Source organism: Scyliorhinus canicula, chromosome 15 (assembly GCF_902713615.1).
Source record: "Scyliorhinus canicula chromosome 15, sScyCan1.1, whole genome shotgun sequence".
Classification (NCBI taxonomy): Eukaryota; Metazoa; Chordata; class Chondrichthyes; order Carcharhiniformes; family Scyliorhinidae; genus Scyliorhinus; species Scyliorhinus canicula.
In genome coordinates this window covers 122,425,873-122,441,846 of record NC_052160.1, presented here as the reverse complement: position 1 = coordinate 122,441,846, position 15,974 = coordinate 122,425,873, and the positions used below count along the sequence as shown (strand labels likewise).

At 46.8% G+C, this 15,974-nt stretch overlaps 1 protein-coding gene across 2 annotated transcripts in view; it reads right to left on the bottom strand.

Moving 5' to 3' along the window:
- LOC119978510 (hematopoietic progenitor cell antigen CD34-like) overlaps window positions 1-15,974 on the bottom strand; it is a 72,376-nt gene that overhangs the window by 17,919 nt on the left and 38,483 nt on the right. For both annotated transcript variants that reach the window (XM_038820192.1, XM_038820191.1), the window contains exon 3: window positions 13,359-13,558. In XM_038820192.1, the coding sequence (XP_038676120.1) occupies window positions 13,359-13,558 (200 nt within the window). The remainder of the gene's footprint in view (window positions 1-13,358; window positions 13,559-15,974) is intronic.

Below are 15,974 nucleotides of genomic sequence, written 5' to 3'. Positions count from 1 at the left end.
AGCATCAGAAAGATGGTACCGGGGTCTGGACATGGTTCATGGGCGCGGAAGAACTAGAAGGGGGGCTCAGGGCCCATTAAGATGGGCAGTGTCACTGATTGGCAGCACTGGGCAGTGTCACTGCTTGGCAGCACTGGGATTGGAGGATCAGGTTAGGAGTGGAGGAGGGGTTGTCAATGTATGGGAGCACAGGGGAAATGCTAGGATGTGGACAGAGTAGGACATGTGTCCACCTAGTTGAAAGTAATGGAAAGAGCATATCAGCTCTGACAGAAGTGGGGATGATGTGATGGGGATGATGTGATGGGAATTGGGAACAAGGGCGGAGGAGTCCTTGTTTGTTCTCTAAAGATTTCCAAGGATGCAGGTTCACTGGGAGAGGATGCATTGGGTAGAGTTATCATAGAATCTCTATAGTGTAGAAGGAGGGCATTCGGCCCATCAAGTCTGCACCAGTCCTCTGAAAGGACACCCCATCAAGGCCAAATCCCGCCCTATCCCTGTAACCCCACCTAACTTGCACATCTTTGGACATTAAAGGGCAATTGAGCATGGCCAATCTAGCTAACCTTTTTAAAAAATAAATTTTGGAGTACCCAGTTATTTTTTTTCCAATTAAAGGGCAATTTAGCACAGCCAATCCATCTCCCCTGCACATCTTTGGGTTGTGGGGGTGAAACCCACACAGACACGGGACGAATGTGCAAACTCCACATGGACAGTCACCCGGAATGAACTATGGCCATCCGTCTAGGCAGTATGTACATTCCTCATCTCGTCTTTGAGTGTTTCATATTTCATGCAACTTCCGCTCTGCTGCACGTGGTTAAGGTCATGAAAGCCTCAATATCCTCAAATAGTTTCATCTTCTTCTTCTGCGCAGTTGGTATCTATCCATGACAGGATGTCAGCCATAGTTTGGTATTTACCCTGCACTCCGTAATAGTGTTGTACTGCATAAGCCTTAATTTGAATGTCTGGATATGGGCTGGAATCTTTGCAAATTCCTTCATGTTCAACAAGGTTATCAGTGGTTTGTGATCAGGTTTGGGTAGTGAGCTACAGGTCCAAAATGTAATCAGAAAATCTTCACAAACCCATGTTGCTGTGAGGGCCTCCTTCTCTACAACAGCGCAGTGATGTTCAATTCTTGGTTAAGGATCTTGATGCATAATAGACAGGCCTCCTGGCTCCGGAATAGCACTGCTCCAGTCCTGTTGCTGGCTCAGTCTCTACTACAATAAATGGAAGTTCGTTATCATCGTGAGCGAGGAATCTTCTCAGTTGCTTCATCATATCCATAAACCTTTCCAGCTCGGTGATATTCCTGGGTGGCAGGGATTCTTTTGTGACTTTTGTCTTCTGTGGGGTTGCAGTGATTCCTGCTGCCTGTATAACATGGCCCAGATGGTTAATCCACCATCTTGCAGTGGAGTCAATACTTCCCTTACTCTTTTGTCATGTTCTTCCTTTGTTGAGTCATGGATTAAAATAGCGTCCATGTGGCATATGGCACCTTCTTTTTATATACTGGGCATTTCCCTCTGGAAATTTTCAGGTGTGAATGTGATGCCAAAAGGCAGATGAATAAAACCTTAAGTAACATTAAAATGATGTTATTAAGGTGGTTGGAAGTGTTGACTCCTGATCCAGCAACAACTGCCAAAATCCATTCTTGTACCGGGCGGCTTGGTAAAGAGTGTACTCTTTGCGAATTTGGCTAGGTTCTCATCTACTGATGCCATTAGATGTCTTTCTCATTCCACTGTTTTATTCAGTTGCGTCAGGTTGATGCACATTCGGATAAAACCATTTGGTTTTGGAATAGATACCATACCAGAGCACAACCTGGTATATTTAGTGACTAGCGACATAACCCCTTGTTGAAGCATTGCCTCTGTCATTCCTTACCCATTTACATCCCTCCAAACGGGTTTTCAATCTGTCTTGAGCATGATGTTCCACACAGTTTTCAATTTTCCTTGGCCTCTGAAGAGTTTCGGAACTTCTCTTCTACATTCATTGTCCTGTTCTTGTTTGTTGACTTCACCGACTTAAAGGGTTACGTTCACACCTATGCAGGCTATCATCCTCTCCAAACAGCATTCCTCACTCTGAAAGAGGGATGGTGTCTCAGAGATTTTCTTATCTTTATACTTTAGTGTTGCATCAAGCTGACCTTTAACATTTAGCTTGATTCCTTCTGGGCCTTGAAGTTGGATGAGGAAGGTTGCAGGCTGATTTTTTGCAGCCACTTGAACTCTAACAGCTAAAACTGCGACACCAGCTCCTTTATCCAATTTAAATTCTGTATGATGTCGATGTTAGCACTCCAGTATTGGCTTGTTTGCTCTTTCATTTCCCCGAGGAAGGTCATTTCCTTGTTGTCTGGTTCCTATATTTCTTACATAGGAGTTTCCTATAAATTATTTATCTTTCTTCTTTGCAATCACAGACTTTTTTGAACAACAGGCTGTACTAAAATGACCAACCTTTACCACACCCACAGCACCAAATTATTTGGGCAGGATATTCTTCGAGTCTGTGGAATGTCTTCCCACTACCACTTGGATATTGCAAAATGGCAGTTGGCACTTCCCTGATTACTGCTGTAAAGTATTTCTAGTTTTGAACCCCGCAAACTCAAAATTTCATGTTGGAAAATTGAGACACAAGGTAAGACAAGCAAGCAGAAATATTATTATTTTTTTTTTTAATTTAGCGTACCCAATTATTTTTTCCAATTAAGGGGCAATTTTAGTGTGGCCAATCCACCTATCGTGCACATGTTTTGGGTTGTGGGGGCGAACCCACGCAGACACGGGGAGAATGTGCAAACTCCACACAGACAGTGACCCAGGGCCGGGATTCGAACCTGGGTCCTCAGCGCTGTAGGCAACAATGCTAACCACTGTGCCACCGTGCTGCCCGAAGCAGGAATATTATGACAGAAAAATGCAATGAGAATTAAATATGGCAAATACAGGAAAGTGTATCTCATAAAGAAAACTTTTAATAAATTATACACATTGAGTCTATTTTTGAAATGTTACATATCTTAATATTCCAGAAACATGATAGAATTCACCCTTTAGTTTGAGAGGGAGAAGCTGGAATCAGATGAACCGGTTTTACAATTGAATAACGGTATTATAAAATCATGAGGGAGAAGCTGGTCAGAGTTGATTTGAAGGGAAGCCCAGCAGGGAAGGCAGTGGAACAGCGATGGCAGAAGTTTTGTTGGGTTATCCGGAAGGCACAACAGAAATTCATCCTATGGAGGACAAAACATGCTAAATGGCTGAGGAGGGAAGCTAAAGACAGCATAAAAGCAAAAGCAGACAATAGTGGCGCGGATCAGTGGGAAACCAGGGGATTGGGATGCCTTTAAAAGCAAGCAGAGGACAACTAAAAAAGCAATAAGGGAGGAGATGATGAAATATGAGTGTAAAACAGCTGGTAATATAAAAGAAGGTTGCAAGAGTTTTTTCGATAAAAAGGTAAGAGAGAGGCAAGAATGGACATTCCACCACTGGAAAATGAGGCTGGAGGAGTAGTAATAGGAAACAAAGAAATGACAGAGGAACTGAATAGGTACTTTGCATCAGTCATCACTGTGAAAGACACCAGTGGCATACCAGAACTTCAAGAGAGTCAGGGGACAGAGGTGAGTGTAGTGACCATCACTAAGGAGAAGGTGCTGGGGAAACTGAAAGGTCTGAAGGTGGATTGGTCACCCAGACCAGATGGACTACACCCCATTATTCTGAAGGAGATAGCGGAGGAGATTGTGGAGGCATTGGTGGTGATCTTTCAGGAATCACTGGAGACAGGGAGAGTCTCAGAGGATTGGGAAATGGCTAATGTAACACTGCTGTTTAAGAAGTGAGGGAGGCAGAAGACAGGAAATTATAGGCTGGTAAGCCTGACTTTGGTTGTTGGTAAGATTTTAGAGTCTATTATTAAGGATAAGATTGTGGAGTACTGAGAAGTGCATGATAAAATAGGGCTGAGTCAGTACGGCATTGTCAAGGGGAGGTCATACCTGACAAATCTGTTAGAATTCTTTGAGGCGGTAACAAGAAAATTAGACAGAGGAGAGCCAGTGGCCATTATCTATTTAGATTTCCAGAAGGCCTTTGACAAGGTGCCGTGGAAGAAGCTGCTAAATAAGATAAGAGCTCTGGTCTTAGGGACAAGGTACTGACATGGATAGAGGATTGGCTGACTGACAGAAGGCAGAGAGTGGGGATGAAGACATCCTTTTCAGGATGGCATCCAGTGACTCGTGGTGTTCCGCAGGGGTCAGTGTTGGGACCACAGTAATTCACGATATGCATTAATGATCTGGAAGAAGGAACTGAGGGCATTGTTGCTACGTTTGCAGATGATACAAAGAAATGTAGAGGGACAGATTGTGTTGAGGAAACAGAGATGCTGCAGAAGGACCTGGATGGGCTCGGAGAGAGGGCAAAGAAGTGGTAGTGGAATACAATATAGGAAAGTGTGCGGTTATTCACTTTGGCTGGAAGAAGAGAGGCACAGGCTATTTTCTAAATGTGAAAAGGCTTCAGAAATCAGAAGCACAAAGGAATTTAAGAGCCCCTTAGAGTTCTGGATTCTCTTACGGTTAATATGCAGGTTCAGTTGGCTGTTAGGAAGACAAATGCAATGTTAGCATTAATGTCGAGAGGGCTAGAATACAAGAGCAAGGATATACTGTTGAGGCTGTATAAGGCTCTGGTCAGACCACATTTGGAATACTGTGAGCAGTTTTGGGCCCCAAATCTAAGGATGGATGTGCTGGCCTTGGAAAGAGTCTAGAGGAGGTTCACAAGAATGATCCCTGGAATGGAGGACTTGTCATATGAGAACACTGGGTCTGTACTCGATGAAGTTTAGAAGGATGAGGGGGATCTTATTTAAACTTTAAGACAGAGATAGATAGGTTCTTGAGTAATAAGGCGATCAGAGGTTATGGGGAGAAGGCAGGAGAATGGGGATGAGAAACATAGCAGCAATGATTGAACGGCAGAGCAGACTATATGGGCCGAATGGCCTAATTCTGCTCCTGTGTCTTATGGCCTATGGTCTTATGATACAGGAAAAAATGATATTTTCAAGATTGTGCACATTGCATTGATTGAGGATTTCTGCTTGATAACAACACATAGAACATAGAACATAGAACGATACAGCGCAGTACAGGCCCTTCGGCCCTCGATGTTGCACCGACATGGAAAAAAAAAACTAAAGGCCATCTAACCTACACTATGCCCTTATCATCCATATGCTTATCCAATAAATTTTTAAATGCCCTCAATGTTGGCGAGTTCACTACTGTTGCAGGTAGGGCATTCCACGGCCTCACCACTCTTTGCGTAAAAAACCCACCTCTGACCTCTGTCCTATATCTATTACCCCTCAATTTAAGGCTATGTCCCCTCGTGCTAGCCACCTCCATCCGCGGGAGAAGGCTCTCGCTGTCCACCCTATCTAACCCTCTGATCATTTTGTATGCCTCTATTAAGTCACCTCTTAACCTTCTTCTCTCTAACGAAAACAACCTCAAGTCCATAAGCCTTTCCTCATAAGATTTTCCCTCCATACCAGGCAACATCCTGGTAAATCTCCTCTGCACCCGTTCCAAAGCTTCCACGTCCTTCCTATAATGAGGCGACCAGAACTGTACGCAATACTCCAAATGCGGCCGTACCAGAGTTTGGTACAGCTGCATCATGACCTCATGGCTCCGGAACTCAATCCCTCTACCAATAAAGGCCAACACACCATAGGCCTTCTTCACAACCCTATCAACCTGGGTGGCAACTTTCAGGGATCTATGTACATGGACACCGAGATCCCTCTGCTCATCCACACTACCAAGAATTTACCATTAGCCAAATATTCCGCATTCCTGTTATTCTTTCCAAAGTGAATCACCTCACACTTCTCCACATTAAACTCCATTTGCCACCTCTCAGCCCAGCTCTGCAGCTTATCTATGTCCCTCTGTAACCTGCAATTATTTACATCATAAATAATAATAAATAATGACTAGTAATTGAGCCAGTGTTACCAGGCAATTTTGGGCCATTAGATACATTAAAATCACGTCTGCACTGAATATATTGGAGCAGTGCTTGCTGCGCAGCCACTCTGCTGCAGTACCATCAGGCTGCTAAACATTGTGCTCCATTTTAAATTGGCAGCACACCAACTGGGGCACACATTCCCTCCGCCAAGTTTATAACGAGAAACCTTTTAACCCATTAAGTCAAAGGGAAAAAGAATCAGTATATTTCCACAGAATACCACAATTCTGGATGAGGTACAATTCCATTGCAACATTCTAGACCATCTCCACAGCTCACTCATGAGTAGAAAGCAATAAAAAGGGTGTTATAAATCATATGCCTCATTCTTCCTTCTCTCTGGTTGTGTATCATTTTAATCTCCACAGAGCAACATTATATGCTACATTCTCAGGGCAGAACTCAAGCCTGAATCTCTCTTTGTGTTCTGTTTCTGACGGTGCTTGTAACCTGTTCAGCTCAATGCTGCAGTTAATATGCACCTATGTTATTCAGCAGTCCACTCAAGGGATGTAAGAAAGGGTCTTACACCCCAGCCTGCGAAAGATCTCCATCAATACCTGAAGCTGAAACCTTCACAAATATAAAACCAACACTGCCCCCCCCCCCCCCCCCCCCCCACCACCACCACCCTCCGTGTTCCCTGTCGGGGATTCTATTCCTTTATCCCAATCACTCAGCCTACATCTTGATGTTGATCATTTCCTGGGAATATTGTTAACGTTGCAGAACCGGTTCGACCAGGAAAGAACGATGCTGTGTGGAATCAGAGCTGTTTCTCAGCGCTGGCGGAAGTAGCCACACAAACTGAATTATCTAACAGTGCTGCGGCTGAAGTTGTTAGTGTCTCTGGGCTCCGTCCTATTCACACAGCACAGAAGATTGGGACAAGCAGAGGAAATGTTGACAGTCTTTTGGATGAACCGATGGCCCCTAGAATTACGCCGCGAAGAGCATTCATTTTGCTTCAAAATGTGTTTTAAGAACAAATCATCAACACCAGGATACACTTTTTGTCTGTTGAGAAAGGATGTTAATAGTTTACTTCTTGGATAGATCTATTGCTGCTTTGTGGGAAGTGAGGGAATACAGGGAGAAGCATGTTTCCTGTTTTTCAAGCACACATATTGAAAACTGAAGATCAGAGCAGAATGTCCGATCCAAACATGGGTTTAGCAAGAATAAGAATGTTATCCTTTAGGATGCAAGCTTTTTGAAATATGGATTTGTTCAGAAGATAGGCACTTGTTGTTTTCACACATTTTCTCACTTCTTGTTCTGTTCTACTACTGTGCTTATCTTAATACAAATGGTTCCTCACATCACAAATGCAAAATGAAAACTAAAGTGTGTTCCTCACTATCAAGTTTATGTTAATCTACTGCAGGTTTTACCATTCTGATGATGATTGTAGTTTTACTAAAACAAGAGACACATTGTCGAATTTTTCGTCCAGCACTCATCAAGACAAATGCAAGAATGCCAAATTTCAAAGGGAGCAGCAATTTATACTGCTTGAGAAAAGGGTGCTGATCAGTTGGCAAGTCAACTCTGATTAGGCAAGGTGTTGCCATGGAGAATGCAGCAGGGAACTGTTGTCTCCCATTCTTTAGTTTTTTTCAAAGAATGTATAATGCCTGGACATGTTTCTTTTGCCTGCAGAGGTTGGGTCCCTGAATATATATAGGTTCCAGCAAGTGTGAGTTGCATTGTGATTGCGACTGATCATCCTAACTTGGTTGTTAGTGTAATTCTTAGCACATGTTTTGTACAGCAGATGCTGTCCATCTAACAATATCTAATATTAGACATGATGTTCTGAGTTTTGCAAGCATGAGCTGGTTCAGTATAGTCAGTACTCTGTGTATTGTGAACGGCTGAAATGATGTCCTGTTTATATTAATTGCCAGTCATTGGGATGCATGGCCTAACAACTTGGCATTGTACCAGCACTGAAATTCATAAACCACATCCCTTGAGGTTGCAGCACGTTCCTTGTGCTATTCCCAATAAGCAGAGGGCTGACTATAGTCAACCAACCTATGCTTGCAAAACTCAGACATGATGTGCGGACTTTTCTATTCCCATCGGCAATGGGTATCGTGGCCGGCAGTGGAACTTAATTTGGCATGAGGACAAAAATCTGTTTCTCGACAGCGGGATGAATTGTCAGAATTTTGTTCTCAGGAAACAAACAAATAATGTCAGGAATCCCTTTCGCATGCATTGGCATCTCATGCATGCTCAAAAGGCCACCTCGGCGGAATTAAGCTCATCCTCCAAATGATGTTCCGCGCCAACGAGAATTTAAAATGTTCAGTTTTCCGTCAGTATATAAATGGCATGCATTTGGTGAGCTTCATTTCTCCCACAGAGGTCAGTAGACGCGACTTTCACCTTCTGGGGGACCATTTGCAACCTCACCCATATCGGTAGGAATAGCTCTGCCAAGGCTGGACATGGGAGGCTGGGCCCACAGGGAGGGGGGATGGGTGGAACTAAGGCTGAACAGTGGTGGGCACCAGCAGGAAAGGGTAGAGTGGAGACAGGCCTGAGAGAGGGAAGGCCAGCGAGGGATGTTCGAGAGGAGACAGGCCAAGGAGAGGGCGGGTCAGCAGGGAAAGATAGAGTGGAGGACGAGCCAGGAGAGGGAGGGCCAGCGGGGAAGGATGGGGTGGAGGATGGACCAGGAGAGGTAGGGGCAACATTGAAGAATAGGAACTGTCCTGGGAAGGAGGAAAGACTGTCTGGCGCATGTTTAGAAGTGTAAGTATATCCTTTGTGGGGGGAGGTCGAAAGACTCTCTGGGCAGTGAATGTCGTAGAGAGATGTGTCTGAAGGGTGTGGTCATTGAATTCCTGAATTTGGTCCTAAATTTGGAGGAGAGTGTTGAGACTCCGAGATTAGTCAGATCTAATGAGTTGGATCTGCGAGGTTGGAAGTAGAAGGTGGATGAAGTGAGGGCGGAAGGGAGGGGTTTGGATGATCTTATGAGGGAGTCTTAGAAAGTTAGGGTACAGTTGGCTTCAAGAACAGGAGGGGCATGGGCATGTCGACAGTGAATGGAATGGAGGGAGAACAGGAATGCCCACAAAAAGTATATTTGGGTCCATGAAAATGGGAGAGGCTGAATGGGTACAGGAGGGCGAGGAATTAGGAGGCCGTGATTGTGGCGGAGAATGGGGGAAACTTGATGGGTAACAGAAGAAGGGTAGACAGTGTTGAAAGTGCTGCCAAGGCATAATCTTCAAGATCTCAAACGTTGTTGCACAGTTACTTGAGGGAGAGATGTTGGTGTCATGATAACATCATTGGACTAATAATCCAGAAGTACTGACTAAAGCTCTGGGAACAGAGGTTCAAATCCCACCATAGCAGTTTGTGGAATTTAAATTCAATTGATAAATCTGTAATTAAAAGCTACTCTCTGCAAGAGTGACCATGAAACCATTGTCAATTGTCATAAAAACCCTTGCTGGTTCACTCATGTCCATCAGGGAAGAAAATCTGCCATCCTTACCTGGTCTGGCCTACATGTGACTCCAGATCCACAGCGATGTGTGTGACTCTTAACTGCTCTCTGAAATGGCACAGCAAGCCACTCTGTTCAAGAGGTAGTTAGGGGTGGGCATCAAATGCTAGCTTCATTGGCAATGCCCACATCCCATGAAATAATAAAAGAACACAAAAATCTTGCAATAATTCTCAGCACGGATGGGAGGAATTAAAGACATATTTTTCGGGCTGAGTGAAGGGGGCAACCTATTAGCTGTTAGTTGACTCCATGGAGAAGAGGTTCAGCTGAATACAGCTCTCACTGTTCCAACGCCAATAAAGCAGCATTGCTCCATTACTAATGGGCTTCATTCCAGACAGAATCCACCAAGGTGTGGAGCTGTCATTAATTCTGTGTGACCAGCCATCTGCTGTTATCAGAGGCAGGGTTGATTGGTGGGGGTGGGGGGGGGGGGGGGGGGGGGGGGGGGGGGGGGGAGGTGGATACCTCCAAGGGACACTGATGGCAGCCAACTCTGGATTCCAATCCTCCATCCTCCCTGCTAAATGGTCATGGTGCCTCCTCCCTGTGGGTGCCGGATGGAACTGCCTGACTCCTTGAGGAGAAGGGGCACCTGGAGGGAGGATAGGGTGCACTGTCTCTTGCCGAGCCACTGCGGCACTGCATCAAGGCCTCGAGCAATGGAGTGCAGATCCGACTACCTTTTTAGCAGCCACTGCATGTAGTACTGGGTTTGGGTCTCCAAGTTGGCTGCCAGCCATTCCACAGAGACAGCCAAGCGCTCACCTGCTGAAGCCACGGCAGCAGACAAAACGTGGATGGACTCCTCCAGCCTTTGGTCCAATTTGCTTATGGCCGCTTGCAACTCTACATGAAGATTCCCTGCCTGTCTCTGCGTCTCCTACAGTTTTCCTGGAGCCCATCATTTGTTTGGGGCTCAGTAGGGGTCTGGTCTACACCAGTCTTTGGAGTGTCAAAGACTTCAGCTGGCACTGCCTCCGCCAACTGTGGACCCATGTCAGATGTGCCCACCAGATTGTGATTCCGAGCCTACTCCAGAACTTGGACCCGCCAAGGTGGGTGTCTCTGCGCTGGTGGAGATCAGGTGAATCGTGTCACAGTGCATCCTCTAAGGATCTTGAAGCATCCTCCTCAGAGGTGGATTTGGGGTTGGGGCATATCCAGGTGGCAATCCTCCCATTTCTTGCTCGTACCAGAATGGAGAAAAGGAAGATTTAGTGATTGACTAAGCAGGCTTGTAAATTAAAGACATCCCACAGTCGGAGCAGACAGCTGACAACTGCAGACTGGATGCATCCTCACTGGCTTCCAGAAGAAGTTCTATTTTACCTTCAGCGCAGACATGATCCTGCTCCCCATGAAGTGTGAAGAATTGGGAGCGAAATTCTTCGACCCCCACGATGGGTCGGCGAATAGCGGGAGGGCCTTCCCGACATTTTTCCCGCCCTCCCGCTATTCTCCCCCCCCCCGCCCCCCGCCCAACTCCCGACACGAATCGCTGCCGCCGTTTTTTTACGGCCGGCAGCAATTCACAGCTGTTCGATGGGCCGAAGTCCCAGCCCTTTACGCTGTTTTTACGAACGGCAAACAGACCTGGTCTGGCCGTTCGTAAAAACGGCGGGAACAACTTGCTTTTTATAACCATGGCACCGATTGGCACGGCAGTACCACGGCCGTGCCAAGGGTGCCATGGGCCCGCGATCAGTGGGCACCGATCACGGGCAGCGGGCCCGATGCCCGCGCACTATTTGTCCTTCCGCCGCCCCGCAGTATCCATTCGCGGGGCGGCTGAGGGGCATCCCGGCCCGCGCATGCGCGGGTTTCGCGCAAATACGCGATGACGTCATCCGCGCATGCGCGGGTTGGAGTCTTCCAATCCGCGCATGCGCGGCTGACGTCATATGACGCGTCAGCCGGCTCTAACTCCGGCAAACCGGGCTTAACGAAATTCGTTAAGCCCGTGATGCCGGAGCTTGCGGCGTCGGGCTGCTAGCCCCGACCGGGGACCAGAATCGGTTCCCGGTCGAGAAGGGGCGCGCTGGCGTCAAACCCGCCCGGGTTTGACGCCAGCCTTACGATTTCTCCCGTTTTGGGAGAATCGCGCCCAGGATGTTTGCCATTACCGCTTATTGTCGGTGATTGTCTATTGCAGAAAGATAGAAAGGTTGTTTGTGATCCCAATGGTTGGATGGACAGTTTAGGAACATGCATGCCTATGGTCTCTGCTAAACCCAGCCCAGTAAGTGAGCAATGGACTGTTTGTCCTGCAAATGATCTGCGATTGAGAATATAAAGTGGATGACACTCATTCAGTACTGATGTCCCAATTGCTGGCTGTGTGTGACATTGCTGTGCCTTCTAACCCTTCAACTGCCAGATGCTTGTTTTGTTATGCTCTTGACTTAGCATAAGCTGCTTCCTTGATGTGCACTCTGACAAAGGAAGGTTCAGATGTGGAGATAGCTTCAACACGTTTATTAAACTATTAACAATTCTCCTACTTGGATTCGACTCGACTGTTAATCCTTCTATAGCTACTCAGACCGACGAACCAGCCTGCTACAATCCACGTGGTGGGTGTGATGTTCAATCAAGCCTGTGTCTGTACTCACTGAGTGTCTCCACTGAAAAGAGGAAGATCATGTGTGCTGTGTCCTTTTTATATGGGTTGGTGTAATGCCCTCCTATGGTGGTGTCACCTCTGTGTGTATCGTGAAGGCCCATTGGTCGTGTCCTATCTTACTGACCTATTGGATGAATGTCTGTGTGTCATGTCTCTGGTGCTCCCTCTAGTGTCTAGCTAGTCTACGCGTATTTACATTAACCCCTTGTGTACTTACAGTGATGCATATCAGCACAATGCCCTTATGAGAATGGCACTTTGCAGGGAGTAAACAGTGCCCTTAGTCTGGTGGAGCACAGCAGATCATTCATCCATTTCCTGCATTGCTGGCCAGTTCATTTTTGGGCCCCATGGGTGCTATCCACCCCACCACCTCCTGGTTCTGGTGCCTGGTTATTCGACCCCTTGAGTTAACAGAAGGGACGGTGACTTACTGTTCGCTCCTGCCATAAGATTTGCCATGCTCTGTACAGATAAATGTGCAATGTTCTGAACATCGCAAGATTACATGGATTCAGCAACCCCCCCCACCCACCACCCTGCCCCAGTGGGCATCATTCCCACTTCCACATCTACCACCAAGCCTAGACCTCAGAATGGAAGATTCTGCCCAATGTCTGACGTTAGATGTGATTGGACGGCACTTACTGAACTATCCCAAGTGTGTTCAGAATTATGCCAACAATCAATTTAAGATCATCAGATGGGCTCACAAAGTGGCTTACTTACGTTTGCTGGAATGTACATATATTCATCTGTCCTCTGCAGGCAAAAAGAACCTGTCCATGCATTGTGCACTTATGAATTAAACTAAAGCATGGGGGAACAATATTTCCCCACTGAATTTTCTATGGCAACACCTCAACTAATCTGAGTCGACTTGCCAATTGATCAGCACCCTTTTCTCACGCAGTATAGATTGTCGCTTGCTTTGAAATTTGTCATTCTTGCGCTTTGCCTGATGAGTGCAAGATGAAAAGCTTTGGCACCATGTCTCTTTTCTCAGCAATGCTCAAGTTATGTCCTGCCAAGTTACTATTGCAGTTATAGCACAACAGGCTCTCGTATAAATAGAATGAATAAAACAAAATATTCCATTTACCTGCACGTCAGATTTTACCCCACTTCTCTCATTGTGTTCCGAATTTTTTTCCAGATCTGAAGTATTTTTAGCATGATTAAGCTCACTTGTTGGCTCAATGGAATTGCTCTGTTGAACTGTTGTAGGTTTGATGGTTGAGTTCTCAGTAGAAGCACTGGCATTTACAGATATATTCAGTGCGTTTAGGGGTGAAGTAACATCTGTAAGCATACAAATAGATGGAATTGTTAAAAGACTTCTACTGACCACATACGGATTTTTCCAGTTTTCGCAGGCTATGAATGGCATCAAGAATCCGACTGTGTGTTAACAATGAATGTCAAGGAGTTTCAAATGTCAGTTTCAATAACTCAAAAAAAGTAATACTTTTCACCACTCTTCTTCTCATTTAACCCTTCTACATCCGAAAGCTTCTTGGAATACCGCCAGCCCCTCTGGTGCATGTGTGAATATCAGCTGTCAGCGTTGGCAGGCAGTTTTATGCAGGTGAGAATGTGGTAGAGCCAATTTTGTGCCCGAAGCTCTCGCATACTACGTTCCTTTCGTCATTGGGAGCAGGAAGAGTTGGTTTCGTGTCTTTTCTGATCGTGAATGTAAAGGCGCTAAGATAAATTATGGTGTATCAATTGCTGCCCCAATTAAAATCAGCCAGCCCAGCACCCAATAGATATCAGAGCTGACCAGAGTCTAGTTGTCTTAGTGCACAGTGGTCAGAGCCATCAGCAGAAATAAAATCTATATATTTAAGTAAATGTGGGCATGTATGTGCATATCTGCATGCATATATATTGTGTACGTATATGAATGTGTGTGTGAGTGGAGGTGGAACGGGTGTGTGTGTGTCTCTATGCTTGTGTGGGGAGGATGTACATGCCTTTGTGCATATGCTAATTTGTCTATCCATGTGTTTTTATGAATGCTGAACTTTACAAGATTGACATTTCCCTTTAACTTAAAGTGAAACAGAATGTTCTAAAAGAAATGGGAAGCGTAAATTCCTGATAAACACCTCAGTCTGGAGAGATGATTTGGTTGCCACGGGGGGAGCAACCCAAACAGAAACTCACTAAGGTCACTTAGAAGCTGTATCACAGAAAGGACAGCTACGGCTCGGGCAGTTGAATTTGGAACTCTGCTAGGAGCAGATCTGTAAAAATGATGGAGAGCAGAAGTAAAGCTCTCACTGGGGGAAAGAATGTTACCAGAGCCAACTAAATCCTTTAAAGGTGACTGGGTAGAGGACTTCCGGTTGCGGTGATGCGGAGCTAAGCCGTACGTTCGGTAGCTCCCGCTATTTTTGGTCTTTTGGGCTCTTTTAAGGGCCCGCAGCGGTACTGGTTGGACTTTTCCCCGCGTGGGAACACTTCTTCTAAGATTCTCCGCCGGTGGATGGCCTGCACCAGGAGTGGAGCGGTCAGAAAAATCGGCTTTGGAGCAGCGAAAGGTGCGAGGCAGGAAAGGCAAGATGGCGGCAGGCGGGGAATCAGCAGCGTGGCAGCAGTGGGCACGGGAGCAGCAGGAGCTGCTTCAGCGCTCCTTCAGGGAGCTGAAGGCAGAGATCCTGGAACCGCTTAAGGCCTCCCTGGACAAGCTCATGGCGACCCAGACGGCTCAGGGTGCGGAGATCCGAGAGCTTCGTCAAAAGGCCTCGGAGAGCGAGGACGAACTCCTGGGCCTGGCAGTGAAGGTGGAGTCGCACGCGGCGCTCCACAAGAAGTGGTCAACGAGGATGGAGGAGATGGAGAACCGCGGCCGTCGGAAGAACCTGCGGATTCTAGGCCTCCCAGAGGGGCTGGGAGGTTCGGAATTAGGGGCCTATGTGACTATGATGCTGAACTCGCTAATGGGAGCGGGATCGTTCCAGGGACCCTTGGAGCTGGAGGGTGCCCATCGGGTGCTGCTGAGGAAACCCAAGCCAAACGAGCCGCCTCGGGAGGTGCTGGTCCGTTTTCACCGCTTCGTCGACGTGAGTGTGTGCTGAGATGGGCGAAGAAGAAGAGGAGTAGTAAGTGGGAGAATGCGGAGGTCAGGATCTACCAGGACTGGAGTGCGGAGGTGGCAAAGAGAAGGGCTGGTTTTAATCAGATGAAGGCAGTGCTCCACAAGAAGGGGGTCAAGTTTGGCCTGTTACAGCCGGCACGCCTCTGGGTCACTTATAAAGACCGCCAGCTCTACTTTGACTCTCCGGAGGAGGCCTGGGCTTTCATCCAGGCAGAGAAGCTGGACTTGAACTGAGGACTGGGGGCTGGGGAACGGTGTACACAGCCCGGAGGCTTTGTCCTCCTTGGTATCCTTTCGTTTTTATCGGTTTTATTTGATGATGTCTTTTTGCTGTTCTGCTTTTCGCTTTTTTGGGACTGTTATCTGTTTAGTTGGGTGTTTTGTCACGTCTGTTTTTTTTTCACTGGTTGAGAGTTTGGGAGTGGTTCGCGGTCCTGTTGGGTCATGTGCCCGTCTTTTCCCGCGTGTTGGGTCGGGGGGGCGGGGCTCGGGATGGAAGCGCGGGCTTCTCTCCCGTGCTGGAGGAGCAGTGGGCGTGGCCGGCACTGGGGAGGGGGGGGGGTGGTTGCGTTGCACTGGGGAGGGTCATTGGGGTGGCGGGAGCAGCCGGGGTCA